The sequence below is a fragment of the Budorcas taxicolor genome, chromosome 2 (genome assembly GCF_023091745.1).
Source record: "Budorcas taxicolor isolate Tak-1 chromosome 2, Takin1.1, whole genome shotgun sequence".
NCBI classification, from domain to species: domain Eukaryota; kingdom Metazoa; phylum Chordata; class Mammalia; order Artiodactyla; family Bovidae; genus Budorcas; species Budorcas taxicolor.
The window spans coordinates 160,517,410-160,535,541 of NC_068911.1; the positions used below are offsets into that span (position 1 = coordinate 160,517,410).

Consider the following 18,132-nt stretch of genomic DNA (forward strand, 5'->3'; position numbering starts at 1 on the left):
CTAGTGGCAGCATTGCTTCTGACAGCTGCACTTCTGCTGGCAGCAGCAGCTCTTCTGCTGGCAACAGCAGCTCTTCTGCTGGCAACAGCCCTTCCCACCACCGCAGCCACATGAGTGGCAGCTGCAGGTGCGGCGGTGGCAGCAGACCACGGGGACGCTGCAGCAGCCCCCACAGCAGCCGCAGCAGCAGGGGCAGCAGCTGCTGCAGCAGCCCACCCGGTAGCACCTGCAGCTGTTGCAGCTGCTGCAGCTACCACCACAGCCACCGCCGCAGCCACTGCCGCAGCCATTGCTGCAGCCACCACCGCAGCCACCACCGCAGCCACCACAACTTCCACAACCACAGCAGCCCATGGTGTCAGTAGAGAGGACTCAGGAGAGGTGAGGAGAGAGACTCAGGAGATGTGGGAGGTTGAATGCCACCTTCTGCTGGGGGAGACCCTTATATACCGACCCCTTTTCCTGTTTTTTGGCCCACTTTCCCTGGAAGAGTCTCACAAGACTTTGTTTACTTCCTTCTTGAGCACCCGTGCTGTGATAACTTGCTATTTTTAGCATGGCAGCCTCATAACTTTGAGTTTTCTGTTGGGAATGAAGTTGTCGTGTGTCAGATCTTTAGTTCGGAAGCGGAAAAGTGATGGGCAAGGTGCAGGGAAAAGCAGCCTCAGGGGCTTCAGAATGTCGCCTGTGTGTCAGACATGACCATCCTAGAGCTCACGTGAGTGAAGAGTTGAAGAGCTCCCACGAGTGTCCCAGAGGTTTTTCAGGACGCTGGGCAACAGAAATGGGGAGCTGGAAGAGACTGCTCAATGGTGAGAAGTAAATCAAAAGAGGGCATAGTAAGATTTCCTTCTCTAGCTTTCAAAAGGTAAACTTAACAAAGAGATGCCAGTTGTCAATCCAGGGACACCAACGTCCTGGGAGAAGCACGGACCTGCCCAAGCCCAGGAGTCTCTGATGCAGAAGCTGCAGTGTAAGTCCCAAGAAAGACTGGCAGTGAGCTCTTTGGACTAGTTGGGCAGGCCCCAATTCTCAAGACAGTCAAGCAAGGGGGACTACTGTTTATACCTGCAAGCTACTTGGGGCAAAAGAAGGAAACTACACCCACAGAGCCAGCTGGATGGAGACCAGTCACTTCAGATAAACATTCTCCTGGGCCATTTTCTGGCTGAACCGATGGGCTGGCCCTGGGTCTCAAACCCAGAGAGGCATGGGAAAAGGCCAGCCATGGGATGAAATCTTTCTTAATTTTGTTTACCCAATTATTTAACAGACAAATGACAAGGAGGAACTTCCTCCTAGCAGATGTTAGGTGTGGGCTACACAAAATTATAGTTTTAGCATCTGACATCACACAAGTTCTTTTTTTTTTTTTTGGTGGGGGCAGGGTAATCTTTAATGAACAGTCAATTTTTATAAAATAAGGACCTCAGGGAACCAGAGAAAGCATAGCTGTGCTTTTTTTTTTTTAAACATACTCACAATAGTAAAAGATGTTTTATCGGTTTTCACAATCAATAGCCAGAACCGCCCCCCCCCAAAAAAAAGATAATTACAATTACAAGCCATAATGGGAACATGATTAACTTACCAATACAAAATAATTACATACAGTTTGGCGGGGGGATGTCAAGAAGAGTGATGTGATAAGTGGAAGTACATATGTGCATATGTGCTCATCCACCCAGCCAGTCTACATCTTTTGGTTGTTGAATTTAATCCATTTACATTTAAGTTAATTATTGTTATATAGGATCCTATTACTGTTTTCTTAATGGTTTGGGATTTATTTTCTGTATTTTTTTGGTTTTACTTCTGTCTTTTCCTTCTCTTGTTTCCTGCCTAGAGAAGTTCCTTTAGCACTTATTGTAAAGCTGGTTTGGTGGTGCTGAATTCTCTTAACTTTTGCTTGTCTGGAGAGCTTTTCATTTCTCCTTCAGATCTGAAGGAGTCTTGCTGGATAGAGTATTCTTGGTTGTAGGTTCTTCCCTTTCATCACTTTAAATATATCATGCTATTCCCTTCTGGCTTGTAGAATTTCTGTTGAGAAATCAGCTGATAGCCTGACGAGAGTTTCTTTGTATGTTGTCGTTTTTCCCTTGTTGCTTTTAATATTTTATCTCTGTCTTTAATTTTTGCCAGTTTGGTTACTATGTGTCTTGGTGTGTTCATCCTTGGGTTTATCTTTCCTTGGATTCTCTGTGCTTCCTGGACTTGGTTGACTATTCCCTTTCCCATGCTCAGGAAGTTTTCAGCTATTATCTCTTCAAATATTTTTCTCAGGTCCTCTCTCTCTCTCTCTTCTCCTCCTAGCACTCCTATAATGTGAATGTTGGTGCTTTTAATGTTGCCCCAGGGGTCTCTTAGGCAGTCTGCATTTCTTCTCATTCTTTTTTCTGTATTCTGTTCTGGGGCTGTGGTTTACGCCGTCCTGTCCTTCAGGTCATTCATCCATTCTGCCTCAGTTATTCTGCTACCCATCCCTTCTAGTGTATTATTCATCTCTGTCTGTTGGTTGGTTCTTTATTTAGCTCTTCTAGGTCTTGGTAGACATTTCTTGCATCTTCTCGATCTTTGCCTGCTTTCTTTTTCTGAGATCCAGAATCATCTTCACTATATTACTGTGATTTCTTTTTCTGGAAGGTTGCTTATCTCCACTTCATTTAGCTGTTTTTCTGGCGTTTTATCTTGTTCAGGACATAACATTCTGCTTTTTCATCATGATTAACTTTCTGTAATATGGTTTTTGTTTTAGCCGCTGTGAGACTATGCTTCTTCTGTCTGCTCTCTGATGGATGGGGCTAAGAAGCTTGTGTAAGCTTGTTGATGGGAGAGACTGGTGATGGGAAAAACTGGGTCTTATTCTGGTGGGCAGGGCCTTGCTCAGTAAAGTTTTAATCCAATTATCTGCTGATGAGCGGGGTTCCACTTCCTCCCTGGTAGTTGTTTGGCCTGAGGTGACCCAGCCCTGGGGTCTATGGGCTCTATGATAGAGTTAATGGTGACCCCCAAGAGGGTTTACAGCAAGGAGGACCTTCCTGGCCTGATGATGCCTGTGCCCCCGTCCCTGTGGTAACCTCTGCTGACCCATGCCTCCACAGGAGGCCCTCCAACACTAGCAGGTAGTTTGGGTTCAGTCTCCTGTGGGTTAACTGTTCCTTTCCTCTGGCTCATGGTGCATGCAAAATGTTGTTTGTGCCCTCTAAGACTGGAGTCTCTATTTCCCCCTGTCCTCTGGAAGTTCTATAATCAAAGCCCACTGGCTTTAAGATCAGATTCCCTGGGGATTCCCAGTCCCTTTGTGAGATCCCCAGGCTGGAAAGCCTGACATGAGGTTCGGAGCTATCAGAGCAGTGGGAGAACTCCTTTGGTATTATTGTTCTCCAGTTGGTGGGTCACTCACATGGAGGATATGGGATTTGATTTGATAGTGATTGTGCCCCTCCTACTGTCTCATTGCAGCTCCTTCTTTGTCTTTGGACATGGGGTGTTTTTATTTGTTGGGTTCCAGTGTCCTCCTGTTGATGGTTGTTCAACAGCTAGTTGCAATTTTTGTGTTCTTGGAGGAAAGGAGTGTGTGTCCTTCTACTATGCTATCTTGAACCGGAAATCATACACGTGTTTTAAGGTGAGATGTTAAGGATGCTCTTTCTGTTTGGGGTCTGGTTTTTCACTTATTCTTCCAAGAGGTTTTTGTAACTTAGTGGATAAGCAGTGAATCTCAGTAGAGAGAAAAACAATCTTTTTTCCTAACCTGCGATGACTAAGAAGCATATGTTAAAAAACGCGACTTTTACCTGACTCCAGATGCAAACTGTCACGGTTATAAAAAATGAGGATAGTTCTTCAATATTTCAGGCATTTATTTAATACAACAGCTGACTGTTGAGTATGTACAATGGGTCAGGCACTGTTCTAGTCCCTGGCGCAAATCATACATACACGTGTAAGTTCTTAGGAGCACAAAGCTGTTCCAAGTGTGTTCTAATCTAAATATAGCTTTAAGAGACAGCTAATGGTTTAAAAGAGCAATATTAACTGGACACAATCTCAACAAGGAAGGATGTCAGAGTCTCATGAGGTCTCTTATAGGAAGTGGGGTGAACAACAAGGCACAAACTGTATATTCTTGGCTCAGCTCCTGAAGATATATAAGGGTCCCCCTAGAAGAAGGTGACATCCAACCTCCCTCACATTCTGAGACTCCCTCCTCACCTCTCCTGAGTCCTCTCTACTGACACCATGGGCTGCTGTGGTTGTGGAAGTTGTGGTGGCTGCGGTGGTGGCTGCAGTGGCGGCTGCAGTGGCGGCTGCGGTGGCGGCTGTGGTGGTGGCTGCGGTGGTGGCTGCGGTGGCAGCTGTGGCAGTTGCAACAGCTGCAGGTGCTACCGGGTGGGCTGCTGCAGCAGCTGCTGCCCCTGCTGCTGCGGCTGCTGTGGGGGCTGCTGCAGCGTCCCCGTGGTCTGCTGCCACCGCCGCACCTGCAGCTGCCACTCATGTGGCTGCGGTGGTGGGAAGGGCTGTTGCCAGCAGAAGAGCTGCTGCTGCCAGCAGAAGTGCAGCTGCCAGAAGCAATGCTGCCACTAGGTGAGCTGGTCTGCAGGTGCTGCTGGGCATCTGCTTGTTCCCACTGCTGAGCCTTCTCTCCATCCATCCATCTGTATTGTGCTCTCTCTTTGGCACCTGGGCTTTATGGTACTTCCCTCTGGTTCTCATGCTCTGACTTTCAGTATCTTTTTCCATTTTTTAATATAGTCACACATGGGTATTTTATTCAAAGTCATCCAAGAAAAATGATGGAGGGCATTTTGCTTACTAAGCTCAGCAAAATGAGGTAATGATTCTCACTTTTTTTGTGAAATTCTTTTCTGTCTTTGCCTTGTCTTCTTGTTTTTACCATAAATATCTGTCCTTCCTGTGGCCATAGAGTTTTTTTAATAGATGATGTCCTAAAAATGTCTTAATAAAATACAAAAATGAATTCTGAACATTTGCTCTTGTTTTATCCTTAGAGATATTCTTATTAAAGTGGTATTAATTATAGTTTCCCATGGCTTGGGGCTGTCAAGGATACACGAATAATTATGCCCTGGTGTGGTTTACAATTTTATTTACTCTACAATCCAGCCATACACAAATAACCATGAACACAAGACAGAATAACAATAAACATACCAGGAGACCATGATGTCATGTATCACGGCAGGAGGGACTCCTCATTGTTGGGTGAGAAAAGGGTGCAACGAGTAGAGTGACTTCAAGAAAGAGATAGCATTTTGGAGCTGTTTTACAGAATTAGTAAGATTGTGACAAATGGAGATAGTTGGAGACAGACATTCTGGAAGGAGGGCAAACAAGTGAGGGATGGAAAAATTCAAAGCACATATGGAGACTAGCAAGCCATGCGTTTGACCTAAGTACAGAGCATATCAATATAAATAGTTAGAAATAAGCACTGAAAAGACACTAAGTCTGTCATTTACAATGACAGCAATGAGCAGCACACACATTGCCCTTAAAATCCAGGCACTTTTCTAACAATGCACCTGTTTTGAAAGAAGCTCTATTACAATGCCCTCTGCACAGAGAAGTTAAATGACCTGCTTAAAGCATACAGCTGCAGCTGGTGGAGCTCTGACACGCAGCAATGCTGTTGGCCAGTGAAGGTTTTCAAGAAGGAACTTGGCGCAGCCACCTGCACAGTTAATGGTTTATGGGGAGAACTAAAGTTACATCAGTGTTCCTGGGACAAGCAATAAGAACTGAAATAATGACAAGGTAGCATATTTGTTGGCAAATACAAAACCCAGCAAATGTCTATGAGGTCTGCAATTACAGAATAGGCAAGGTGGGGCAACAATGATTGCTGTGGACTGAATTGTATCCCCTAAGCTCATGCTGTTGTTGTTGTTCAGTCTCTCAGTGGTGCCTGACTCTTTGTGACCCCATGGACTGCAGCACACTGGGCTTCCCTGTCCTTCTCTGTCTCCTGGAGTTTGCTCAAACTTATGTCCATTGAGTCGGTGATGCCATCCAACCTACTGATCCTCTTTCACCCTCTTTTCCTCCTGCCCTCAATCTTTCCCAGTATAAGGATCTTTTTCAATGAGTCAGCTCTTCACATCAGTTGGTCAAAGTATTGGAGCTTCAGCATCGGTCCTTCCAGTGAATATTCAGAGTTGGTTTCCCTTAGAATTGACTGGTTGGATCTCCATGCCATCCATGGGACACTTGAGAATCTTCTCCAACACCACAATTTGAAAGCATCAATTCTTTGGTGAGCAACGTTCTTTACGGTCCATTCTCACATCCACACATGACTCCTGGAAAAACCATAGATTTGACTATATAGACCTTTGTCAGTAAAATGATATCTCTGCTTTTTAATATGTTGTCTAGGTTTGTCACAGCTTTTCTTCCAAGGAGCAAGTGTCTTTCAATTTCGTGGCTGCAGTCACCATCTGCAGTAATTTTGGAGCTCAAGAAAATAAAATCTGTTACTGTTTCCACTTTTCCCCCATCTATCTGCCATTAAGTGATGGGACCAGAAGCCATGATCTTAGTTTTTTGAATGCTGAGTTTCAAGCCAGCCTTTTCACTCTCCTCTGTCACCTTCATCAAGAGGCTCTTTAGTTCCTCTTTGCTTCCTGCCATTAGAGTGGTATCATCTGCATATCTGTGGTTGTAGATATTTCTCCCGGCAATCTTGATTCCAGCCTGTGATTCATCCAGCCTGGCATTTTCCATGATGTACGCTGCATAAAAGTTAAATAAACAAGGTGACAACATACAGACTCCCTTGCCGACTTCCTTCCCATTTTTGAAACAGTCAGTTTTTCCATGTAAGTCTCTAACTGTTGCTTCTTGTCCTGCATACAGGTTTCTCAGCAAACAGGTAAGGTAGTCTGGTATTTCCATCTCAGGAAGAATTTTCCACAGTATGTTGTGATCCATACAGTCAAAAGCTTTAGCGTAGTCAGTGAAGCAGAAGTAGATGTTTTCCTGGAATTCTCACTTTTTTTTTTTTCCTGTGACTTTCACTTTCCACTTTCATGCATTGGAGAAGGAAATGGCAACCCACTCCAGTGTTCTTGCCTGGAAAATCCCAGGGACGGAGGAGCCTGGTGGACTGCCATCTATGGGGTCGCACAGAGTCGGACACGACAGAAGTGACTTAGCAGCAGCAGCAGCAGCAACGGATGCTGGCAATTTGCTCTCTGGTTCCTCTGCCTTTTCTAAACTCAATTTGTACATCTGGAAGTTTTTGGTTCATGCACTGTTGAAGCTTATCTTGAAGGATTTTGAGCATTACCTCACTAGCATGTGAAATGAGCACAGTTGTACGGTAATTTGAAGATTCTTTGGCATTGCATTTCATTGGGATCGTAATGAAAACTGATGATTTCCATTTTCCATTTTTCTCTGTCTCCAAGGGAAACAGAGACTCTTGGGGGGCACAAACAAAACCTTGTGTGTACCAGGTGTACCAGGACCCAGGGAAAAGGACCAGTGACCACACAGGAGACTGAGCTAGACCTGCCTGTGAGTGTTTAAGGGTCTCCTGCAGAGCTGTGGTTGGCAGTGGCCTGCTGCAGGGACAGGAGCACTGGCAGCAGTAGTCCTGAGAGGCGTGCTGGTATAAGATCTTTTGGAGATGCCAGTAATCCTATCATAGACTCATAGACTCCAAGACTGGGTCAGTTCAGTTCAGTTCAGCTCAGTGATTCAGTCGTGTCCAACTCTTTGCAACTCCATGGACTGCAGCACACCAGGCCTGCTTGTCCATCATCAACTCCCAGAGTTTACTCAAACTCATGTCCATTGGGTCAGTGATGCCATCCAACCATCTCATCCTCTGTTGTCCCCTGCTCTCACCTTCAGTCTTTCCCAGCATCAGGGTCTTTTCCAATGAGTCAGTTCTTTGCATTAGGTGGCCAAAGTATTGGAGTTTCAGCTTCAGCATCAGTCCTTCCAATGAATATTCAGGACTGATTTCCTTTAAGATGGACTGGTTGGATCTCCTTGCTGTCCAAGGGACTCTCAAGAGTCTTCTCCAACACCACAGTTCAAAAGCATCAATTCTTTGGAGCTCAGCTTTCTTTATAGTCCAACTCTCACATACATACAGGACTACTGGAAAAACCATAGCTTTGACTAGATGGACCTTTGTTGGCAAAGTAATGTCTCTGCTTTTTAATATGCTGTCTAGGTTGGTGAATCTGAGTGAACTCTGGGAGTTGGTGATGGACAGAGAGGCCTGGTGTGCTGCGATTCATGGGGTCACAAAGAGTCGGACACGACTGAGAGACTGAACTGAACTGAAATGAGGTTGGTCATAACTTTTCTTCCAAGCAGAAAGTGTCTTTTAATTTCATGGGTGCAGTCACCATCTGCAGTGATTTTGGAGCCCCCCAAAATAAAATCTCTCACTGTTTCCATTGTTTCCCCATCTATTTGCCATGAAGTGATGGGACCAGATACCATGATCTTCGTTTTCTGAATGTTGAGCTTTAAGCCAACTTTTTTACCCCCCAAAATAAAATCTCTCACTGTTTCCATTGTTTCCCCATCTATTTGCCATGAAGTGATGGGACCAGATACCATGATCTTCGTTTTCTGAATGTTGAGCTTTAAGCCAACTTTTTACGAGTGGTGCCGTCTGCATATCTAAGGTTATTGATATTTCTCCCAACAATCTTGATTCCAGTTTGTGCTTCATCCAGCCCAGTGTTTCTCATGATGTATTTTGCATATAAGTTAAATAAGCAGCGTGACAATATGCAGCCTTGATGTACTCCTTTCCTGATTTGAAAGACTGGGTCACCTCAGGCCAAAAAACTAACTGAGGGAGCACAGCCCCACCCATCAGCAGAGAATTGGATTCAAGATTTCCTGAGTATGGTCCTGCCCACCAAAACACACAGTTTTCCCCATAGCTAGCCCCTCCCATCAGAAAGCTTGCATAAGCCTCTTACCCTTATCCATCAGAGGGCAGACAGAAGCAGCAAGAACTATAAACCCACAGCCTTGAGAAGGAAAACCACACTCACAGAAAGCTAAACTCACATGCTGAAGCCCCAACCCCCATATTTGGAGGTGGGGTCTTTGGGAGTTAATTACATTTAGATGAGGTCCTGGAGGTGTGGGTCTCATGCTGGGATTAGTGCTCTTACAAGAAGAGGAAGAGACACCAGAGCTGTTTGTCTGCCACATGAAGACACAGTGAGAAGATGCTTTCTACAAACTGGAAGAAAGCTCTCACCAGAACCCGACCAGACTGGCACCCTGCTCTCAGACTTCCTGCCTCCAGAACTGTGAGAAAATAAATCTGCTGTGTAAGCCACCCAGTCTGTGGTATTCTGTCACCACAGCTGATGACTGCCAGAGTGATGGAAAAGCATAGGATGGCCTCTATTCTTCTCTTCTGAGAGGTCTGGAATACTGTACAAGGGAGCCCATTTTAAAATTTGTATTAAATAGAGGAAACAACTAGGCGAGAGACCGACAATTTCCTTTAAGGTTGTTGGTTTCACTCTATAAGACATACAGGTAAACGGAGTTGATAGCAACCTATTAATAAAAGAGCAGTCTGATAAATTAAAAATTCAGTTCAGATCAGTTCAGTTGCTCAGTCATGTCCGACTCTTTGCGACCCCATGAATTGCAGCACGCCATGCCTCCCTGTCCATCACCAACTCTTGGAGTTCACTCAAACTCACATCCGAAATTAAATTCTCTCATCAATCATTCTGATCCTATTTATAGTGTATTTATTCTATTCCTGTGGTGTGAGTATTCTGAGAAGAAGCAGGTATACTTAATTTGCTATATTGGCTAAACTAAAAAGATCTAGGTTTAAAAGAACATAAACATTGTTTTCGTCTACTTATATAACGGTGAGCTTTTGCCTTCATTTCTAGAAGGAATACTAGATTCAGATTGCAGACCCCAAATACAGTTTGTATAGATCACAGAGCTTGTCATGTACCATAGTTTGCTAATAAATACTGTTAGAATGGGTGGACCTTATTTTATATGTATATATATATATATATATATATATATACCCATATGTATGTTGTATATTTATATAATATATGTCCTTGGGTCTCCTGCATTGCTGGCAGATTCTTTACAGTCTGAGCCACTAGGGAAGCCCACATAATGTGTGCTGAGCAGTGCTTAGTCACTTAGTCATGTCTGACTCTGCGACCCCGTAGATGTAGCCCACTAGGCTCCTCTGTCCCTGCGGATTCTCCAGGCAAGAATACTGGAGTGCGTTACTATTCCAGGGGATCTTCCCAACCCAGGGATCACACCCTGGTCTTCTGCACTGCAGGCGGATTCTTTGCCATCTGAACCACCAGGGAACCCCCTCATATGATATATATCTATAGTTAGATAGATAGATATAGGCTACCCACTCCAGTATTCTTGGGCTTCCCTGGTGGCTCAGCTGGCAAAGAATCTGCCTGCAGTGCTAGAGACTTGGGTTTGATCCCTGTGTTGGGAAGATCCCCTGGAGAAGGGAAAGGCTACCCACGCCAGTATTCTGGCCTGGAGAATTCCATGGACTACAGTCCATGGGGTTGCAGAGTTGGAGGGACTTTCACTTTCATATATGTATGTATATGTATGCATGTATGTTTGTATGTGTGTGTGTGCACTCAGTTGCTCAGTTGTGTCCAACTCTTTGTGACCCACGCCATGGACTATAACCAGGCTACTCTGACCATGGGATATCCCAGGCAAGAATACTGGAGTGAGTTGCTGTTTCGTACAACAGAGGATCTTACTAACCCAGGGGTTGAACCTGGGTTGAGATCCTCTCCCCTTAACCTGGTTAAGATCCTCTCTTGCATCTTCTGCATTGGCAGGCAGATTCTTTACCACTGTGCCACCTGGGAAGCCCATGAACTTCTATATTGTTCGAATTTTTCCAAGCAAGGTGTTGTGTGATCAGAAGATAGAAAGATGTGCTGGGGGCAGAGATGAGTAAAGCATGGGAGTGCCTGGTTTAAGGTTAGTGACGAGACAAAAGGGGTGCCTCCTGCAGAGAGCTCTTTTCTGCAAAAGGCTTTTCCTGCCAAAAGCTGCTTATACCAAGAGTCCGATTTCCTAATTGCTCGAGTACCAACGTCTTCAAGATCCTCTGGAGTCTTTCTTCTGAACTGAATTTTTTCAGTTCTCCTCTCTCAGTCTATATTTGCATTAACTCATACACTTTTTCCTACCATTTCTGATGTCAAGAATTCAGTGGTTGTTTCTCCACCTGGAATATGCTTTCTGCCATCCCCAAATCTACAAGGTCAATTCCACGTGCTCTCTCTGCCTGTCATGATGTGCTGGGAGTCAAGGCATCACTCTTGTCTCTTGTCCGTAGCCTCTTGCCTGGCCTGCTCTTTAGGCACTTGCTATATTCTGCTGCAGATTTCAATGGTGCCCTCCCTCATCAAAAATTCACATGTTGAAATCCTAACCTCCAGGACCTCAGAATGTGACCTGACTTAGAAACAGGGTTATTGCAGATGTAATCAGTTGAGGTGAGGTCATACCGGAGTAGGGTGAACCCCTGACTGAGTAGGACTGAGGTCTTTATAAGAAAACAACCATGGGAGAAGACCATGTGATAACAAAGGCAGCTTCCAGACAAGAAACTCAGTCCTGAGTATTCACTGGAAGGACTGATGCTGAAGCTGCAATGCCAATACTTCAGCCACCTGATGCGAAGAGCTGACTCATTTGAAAAGACCCTGACTCTGGGAAAGATTCAAGATGGGAGGAGAAGAGGACGACAGAGGATGAGACGGTTCGATGGCATTACCGACTCAATGGACATGAGTTTGAGTGAGCTCCGGGAGTTGGTGATGGACAGGGAGGTGTGGTGTGCACAGTCTGTGGGGTCGAAAAGAGTCAGACTGAGCGACTGAACTGAATTGAACTGAACTGAACTGCCATACAGTAGCCATAAGTATACATATGTCCCCTCTCTCCTGAACCTTGATTTTGTTTTTAAAGGTGGTGTGTGGAGCGGTTTTCTGGTGCTTTGAGAATTTTCTAAAACAGATAGCTCATTTACTAAATACTGTTTATGAAGCATAGTGTGAGTAGTGTATAGTGTGAAAGTCGCTCAGTCATATTCGACTCTTTGCGACCCCATGGACTATTCAGTCCATGGAATTCTCCAGGCCAGAATACTGGAGTGGGTAGCCGTTCCCTTCTCCAGGGGATCTTCCCAACCCAGGGATTGAACCCAGGTCTTCCTTTGACCTCTGAAAGTGTGAAAAAATACATTTCTGCTGTTTTCGCTCACCCCATTTGTGGAACTTTGTTATAGAAATCTTAGGAAATTAACACAGGGGTTAAGTATCCTGCATTTGAATGGCACAGAAAGACCTGCTATTGGTTTCTTCCATTTGGTTCTACATCTGGCACTTTTCTGAGCTCTCTTACTAGATCTAATGATTTTTCAGTTGGTTCTATTAATATTTCTAAGTACCCCGGTCTTGTTTCTGACAGTAACTAGAATATAGCCAAAGTCTCTTTATAATATTTTTTGTAAGTTACCTGAAAATTTCCAGGTAGTAACTGATATTCTTTATAGTCTCAAAGACCAAAAACAGGTTTCAAATTTTATAAGAATTTTTCTGTATAAGTTAAGGTAGTCTTCTAAATTTTCTCCTTCAGCATAGTGAATTAGCAAATTATATAAATGAATTGTTTCTCCACATTCCTTTTCTGGCAAGATCCTTAATTTGGAATCCATATGACATTTGTCTCAAAAAATAATGAAGGTAGTTTTCACTCTTTTTTTAAAAATTTTCTAACACAGATTCATAAGGAAGGAATTACTTATTTTAAAGAATTTGTTAAGTTTATCTAAGAGGGTTTTGAAAATGTATGTACTTGTTTAACCTTTCAAAAAGTCAAAAGTTAATGAAAAAGTGAAAAACTTGATTCCCAGTAGAAGGCAAGAGGGAACACAAGTCACACTTTTCTAAGTGTACCTTGTTTTGTACATTTGACTTTGGAAGCATGTGACTACTGTATATAATTATTCAACACAACTCACATTTGAAAATCTATAAAAATTGAAAATAAAATGAAACAGATGTGCTTCAGTGTGAACTGAGTAGGCAGCATAACCACAAAGGAATCATTTCAAGCAACTTTAAAGCACAATAATTTGACTTGTAGGTCTCTCGTGAAATATAGGCTAAGGACAAAAGAACTACAAAAGTGGACGAAAGAACTAAAAAAAAAACAGACAAAACTGGTGTTTGGTGACCTGACTGTTGGTGGTTGTTTGGTACTGTTAGACTGACTGTTGTGTATATGCTATGGGGTAAAACAAGTGAGCACTCATGTTGCTGTTAACTGGTGAACGGGATTTTGGTATAGAAGGAGGAGGATGCGGCTGTCAGCTAAGCACGGTTGGTAAAGCCTCTGTGGTCTTGATTTTGAATGAGAACTATTTATATGAACTAACAATGTATTTAAATTTCCCTACTCTGTCTACTGAGAAGATCTAGAAAACACTACTTAGCCTACTAGCAATGACTACTCCTAGGGCGTAGACTGTGGTCCCTAAACACCATTTAATTCATAAAAAGCTGCTGAGACAACTTAGAACCCAACTTAGAGAAGTTTCCACTGGCCACATATAAGACAGTTTGAGTACCACTAAAAATATTATGGTGATGAATTGCAATATTATGTTAAATGAAAAATTTAACTAGGCATCAAATTATGGATTCAAAGAGTTTTTATTTCAAAAATTGAATGCATTACTTTATTGTATTTTTGGTACCAGTGTTGCTTTTTAAAAAGATGACGTCCCTTTCCTTGTTCTGTGTGTGGTGTGCGTGTGTGTGCTATCACCATTTCTGTTCCGCAGTAATGAGGGTCTTAGGCAATGCTCTGCTTCTCTAGTAGCTCAGATGGTAAAGCATCTGTGTGCAATGCAGGAGACCCGGGTTCAGTCCCTGGGTTGGGAAGATCCCCTGGAGAAGGAAATGGCAACCCACTCCAGTATTCTTGCCTGGAGAATTCCACGGACAGAGGAGCCTGGTGGGCTATAGCCCATGGGGTTGCAAAGAGACCCAACTGAGTGATTAACACACACATAGTCAATTCTACTAATGCAGGAAAAAAATGTGAGAGAGATAAGGATCAAAATGGAAAAATCAAATCATCATTATCTGTAGATGATATAATTGTGTCTCTGGTAATCACAGTGAACCTCCAATCCCTGAATAAGATGGAAATGCTCCTGGAAAGTGACATAAACAATCAGTCATGTTTTATACACTAACAACAACTAACAAAAGCGTAATACGGGTAGGACATGCATGCACTCTCTGTTGCTCAGTCATGTCTGACTTTTTGTGACCTCACAGATCGTAGCCCTCTGTCCATGGAATTTTCAAGGCAAAAATACTGGAATGGGCTGACATTTCCTACTACAGGGGATCTTCTCAACCCAGGGGTTGAACTTACTCATGTCTCTTGCATCTCCTGCACTGGCAGGAGGATTCTTTACCACCTGAGAAGCCCAGGGTAAGGACACATTTTACTATTCTAACAAAAGCTATAAGCATCTAAGAATAAATTTAGAGAAAATGTGGAATACAATCATTGAGAAAAAATAACAAAATATTTAAAGGGCATAGAGGAAACTCTGAACTAATGAAGGCATACGCAAGGATCACAGATGCAAAGAGGATGGTTTTGTCAGGATTTCTGTTTTCTTTCAAACAAGTATATCGGTTTAATGTAATTCCAAGACAAAACTTGAAAAGATTTTTAAAGGTAAATATAAAACCCAACCAAATATATTTTTTTAAGTGTCTAGAACCCAACAGAAAAAAAGCAAATAAACTATACATTTGGAGCATTTACATAAAAAGAAATTAAAATAAGATAATTGTCAATCTTAAGGAAATTCAAGTTAAAACTATAGTGATATGCCATAACCTCTCAGACTAGGGAGTGTACATGTGGGTGGGAGAGAAAGGAGATATTCCAGTTAGTAAAGATTCAAGGAAACAGCAGCTATCATACACTGTTAGAAGTATGAACTGATAACACCCCATTTTGGAAAGCAACTTGGCAGTATCTTTTCACTTGTGCATACAGTCCAAATCAGCAATTAAATTTTTAAGTTCATGTTTCAAAATAACTTCTAAATTATACAAGAAAATATGTATAGAGGTATTTATTGCAGCATTATGTACAATGGCACAATTTGAATGAAAAATTCCTAAATGAAGAAATTCCAGTAGTCATGTATAGATGTGAGAATTGGATGTAAAGAAGGCTCAGTGCTTTCAAACTGTGGTGTTGGAGAAGACTCTTGAGAGTCCCTTGGACTGCAAGGAGATCCAATCAGTCAATCCTAAAGGAAATCAACCCTGAATATTCATTGGAAAGACTGATGCTGAAGCAGAAACTCCAATACTTTGGCCAGCTGATGCAAAGAACTGACTCGTTGGAAAAGACCCTGATGCTGGGAAAGATTGAAGGCAGGAGAAGGGATGAGACAGAGGATGAGATGGTTGGATGGCATCACCGACTCAATGGACATGAGTCTGAGCAAACTCGGGGAGATAGTGAAGGACGGGGAAGCCTGGCGTGCTCAGTTCATAGGGTCACAAAGAGTCGCACTCGACTGAGTGCTGGAACAACAATATTTTCATACTATAGATTATGATATAACAGTTATAAATACAGATTCTATATTAAATATCCTGACAAATCTATCATAAGTCAAAGATATCAAAAATTGAAATACATTTAGTGCCCCTAACTTGCTGAACATCATAGCTTACCTAGTTACCTTAAACATGCTCATAACTCTTAATTAGCCTACAGCTGGGCAACACAAAGCCTATTGTATAATAAAGTGTTGACTATCCCATGTAATGTTTTTGAACTGTGATGCTGGAGAAGACTCTTGAGAGTCCCTTGGACAGCAAGGAGATCCAACCAGTCCATCCTAAAGGAAATCAATCCTGAATATTCATTGGAAGGACTGATGCTGAAGCTGAAACTCCAATACTTTGGCCACTTAATGCAAAGAACTGACTCGTTGGAAAAGACCCTGATGCTGGGAAAGATTGAAGGCAGGAGAAGGGATGAGACAGAGGATGAGATGGTTGGATGGCATCACCGACTCAGTGGACATGAGTTTGAGTAAACTCTGGGAGTTGGTGATGGACAGGGAGGCCTAGCTGCTGCAGTCCCTGGGGTTGCAAAGAGTCAGACATGACTGAGCAACTGAATTGAACTGAACTAATCCCATGTAGTTGATTGACTACTGTATTGAACATGGAAAAACAGAATAGTTGTGTGTATGGCTGACTGGGAGCCAGGGCTGGATATCACACAAGAGCTTTGAAGGAAAAGAGCATAGTTCAAAATTAAAATACAATTTCTTCTGTATGCATATTGCTTTCACACCATCCTAATCAGAAAATTACAAATCAAACCATCATAAGTTGGGTGTTACCTGTGCATAGCTGAGTCAACAAGGATATTGATCTCAGAAACAACTAGTAAATGAAACAAGATGTAGCATTATGCAATTTATATAAGTTTAAATAGCATCAAGACCTTTAATGTTACTATACATTGATATGGATACATATACACACTATAAAATTATTTCAAAAAAGATCTTTAAAAAATGAGAAAGAGAGCAACTTTATGACTGCCTTTGGGGACCATGATGGAATCAGTTAGTCTGGTTTATTGAGACAGGCTCACAGTCTAGTGCCCTTACGTGCAAAAGTCATCTTCTGCATAAACTTCTAAAAACTTTGCAAAAGTACATACTTTAAACATTAAGGATGCAGTGTTAAATGGGTTTCATAACTCTCACTGCCTGACTTTGATGGAAGGAAGCCTCAAGTCAACTTTATCGTCTCTAGTGGTGAGTAGCACTGAATAATGTATATTTCTCAGTATTAATATCTCCTCGTAGCTTTGATTTACACACCTATATTTTTCCCTTTGCCATTACCTTTTCAACTCTTTATCTTCTGTGTGTTTTTTGAAAGCCATCTCAAGTCCTCTGTGAAATAAAGTGGAACATAAATAAGCAAAAAAGAAAATAAGCAAAAGCCATCTGCACTCCAGCCAAGAAAGTGTTTTTTTTTTTTTTTTTTGCTGTTGCTGCTGATCCACCCTGAGTTTTTTTTTTTTTTCCTGTAAGCAAAGCACACACTTTATGAAAAATCTTTCTATATGCCCATTTCCCTCAAACTTCCACCTATTTCATTTTGATGCATGGTGAAAAAATGGATCCAATAGTTCTTCAAGACAGTAAATTGTGTATAAAGCCAGAGAGAAGCAGGCTGGGCGAGACTGGAAGAGATGACTGCACCGCTGATGATTTCCTCTCATTTCTCATTTCATACTCACACCTTTGTTTGTGGACATTCAGATGTGTTGTGTTCTCGATGGTCTATGTCAACGATTCTTCAACGTAGACATTTTTGCCACATACTGTAGAAATGTTCTTCTTCTCTTGCACCGCTTTGCCATCCCTCAAGGTCATGCTTGCCAACTAAGACTTTGAGAAAAATAGTTTGACTGAATCTCCCCGCAAGACACACCATTCATAGCCTCTAGTTTAGAAATCTAGTTGGAGGTTTAACCATCTGCTTCTTGTCTTCCCACCCTATGACCTGTCTCAAAAATACAAATTACAACTTTGTAATATTTTCTTATATTATTTATGTAAGTGCTGCTTTTGGAGCTATTGATCCCAAATTTCAAGATCTTTTATTAAGATCTCATAGCATCCTTATTTTTTTTTTTTGTATGAGACTCACTCTTGACTTTACCCTATAATTTCTTTCCTAGTTATTCCTTCATTCTCATTTCTATACTTGAAAAAAAAATCTTGTGGAATAAAGTGGCACTTGACTAATAAAATAAAAAGACATTGTGTTAGAAAAATATGTACTTTAAAATTTCAATGTAGACAAAAATAACTTTCCTGATAGTTTTTTTGGTAATAAAACATTAAGTTTTGTTACTTTAGAAAAAAGTTTATTCCTTGTATATCTTCACAACCACATTGTCCATGTATATTCTCCATTCATGGGACAACTTTCTGTTTGCTGG

At 42.2% G+C, this 18,132-nt stretch overlaps 2 protein-coding genes across 2 annotated transcripts; one reads left to right on the forward strand and one right to left on the reverse strand.

Moving 5' to 3' along the window:
- Positions 1-354, reverse strand: LOC128061191 (small cysteine and glycine repeat-containing protein 7-like). Its single transcript, XM_052653462.1, has one exon. The coding sequence runs from the start codon at positions 352-354 to the stop codon at positions 1-3; it is 354 nt and encodes a 117-aa protein (XP_052509422.1).
- A 3,888-nt stretch (positions 355-4,242) lies between these two features.
- Positions 4,243-4,587, forward strand: LOC128061199 (small cysteine and glycine repeat-containing protein 4-like). The gene has a single exon (XM_052653470.1). The coding sequence runs from the start codon at positions 4,243-4,245 to the stop codon at positions 4,585-4,587; it is 345 nt and encodes a 114-aa protein (XP_052509430.1).
- The last annotated feature ends 13,545 nt before the right edge of the window (positions 4,588-18,132 follow it).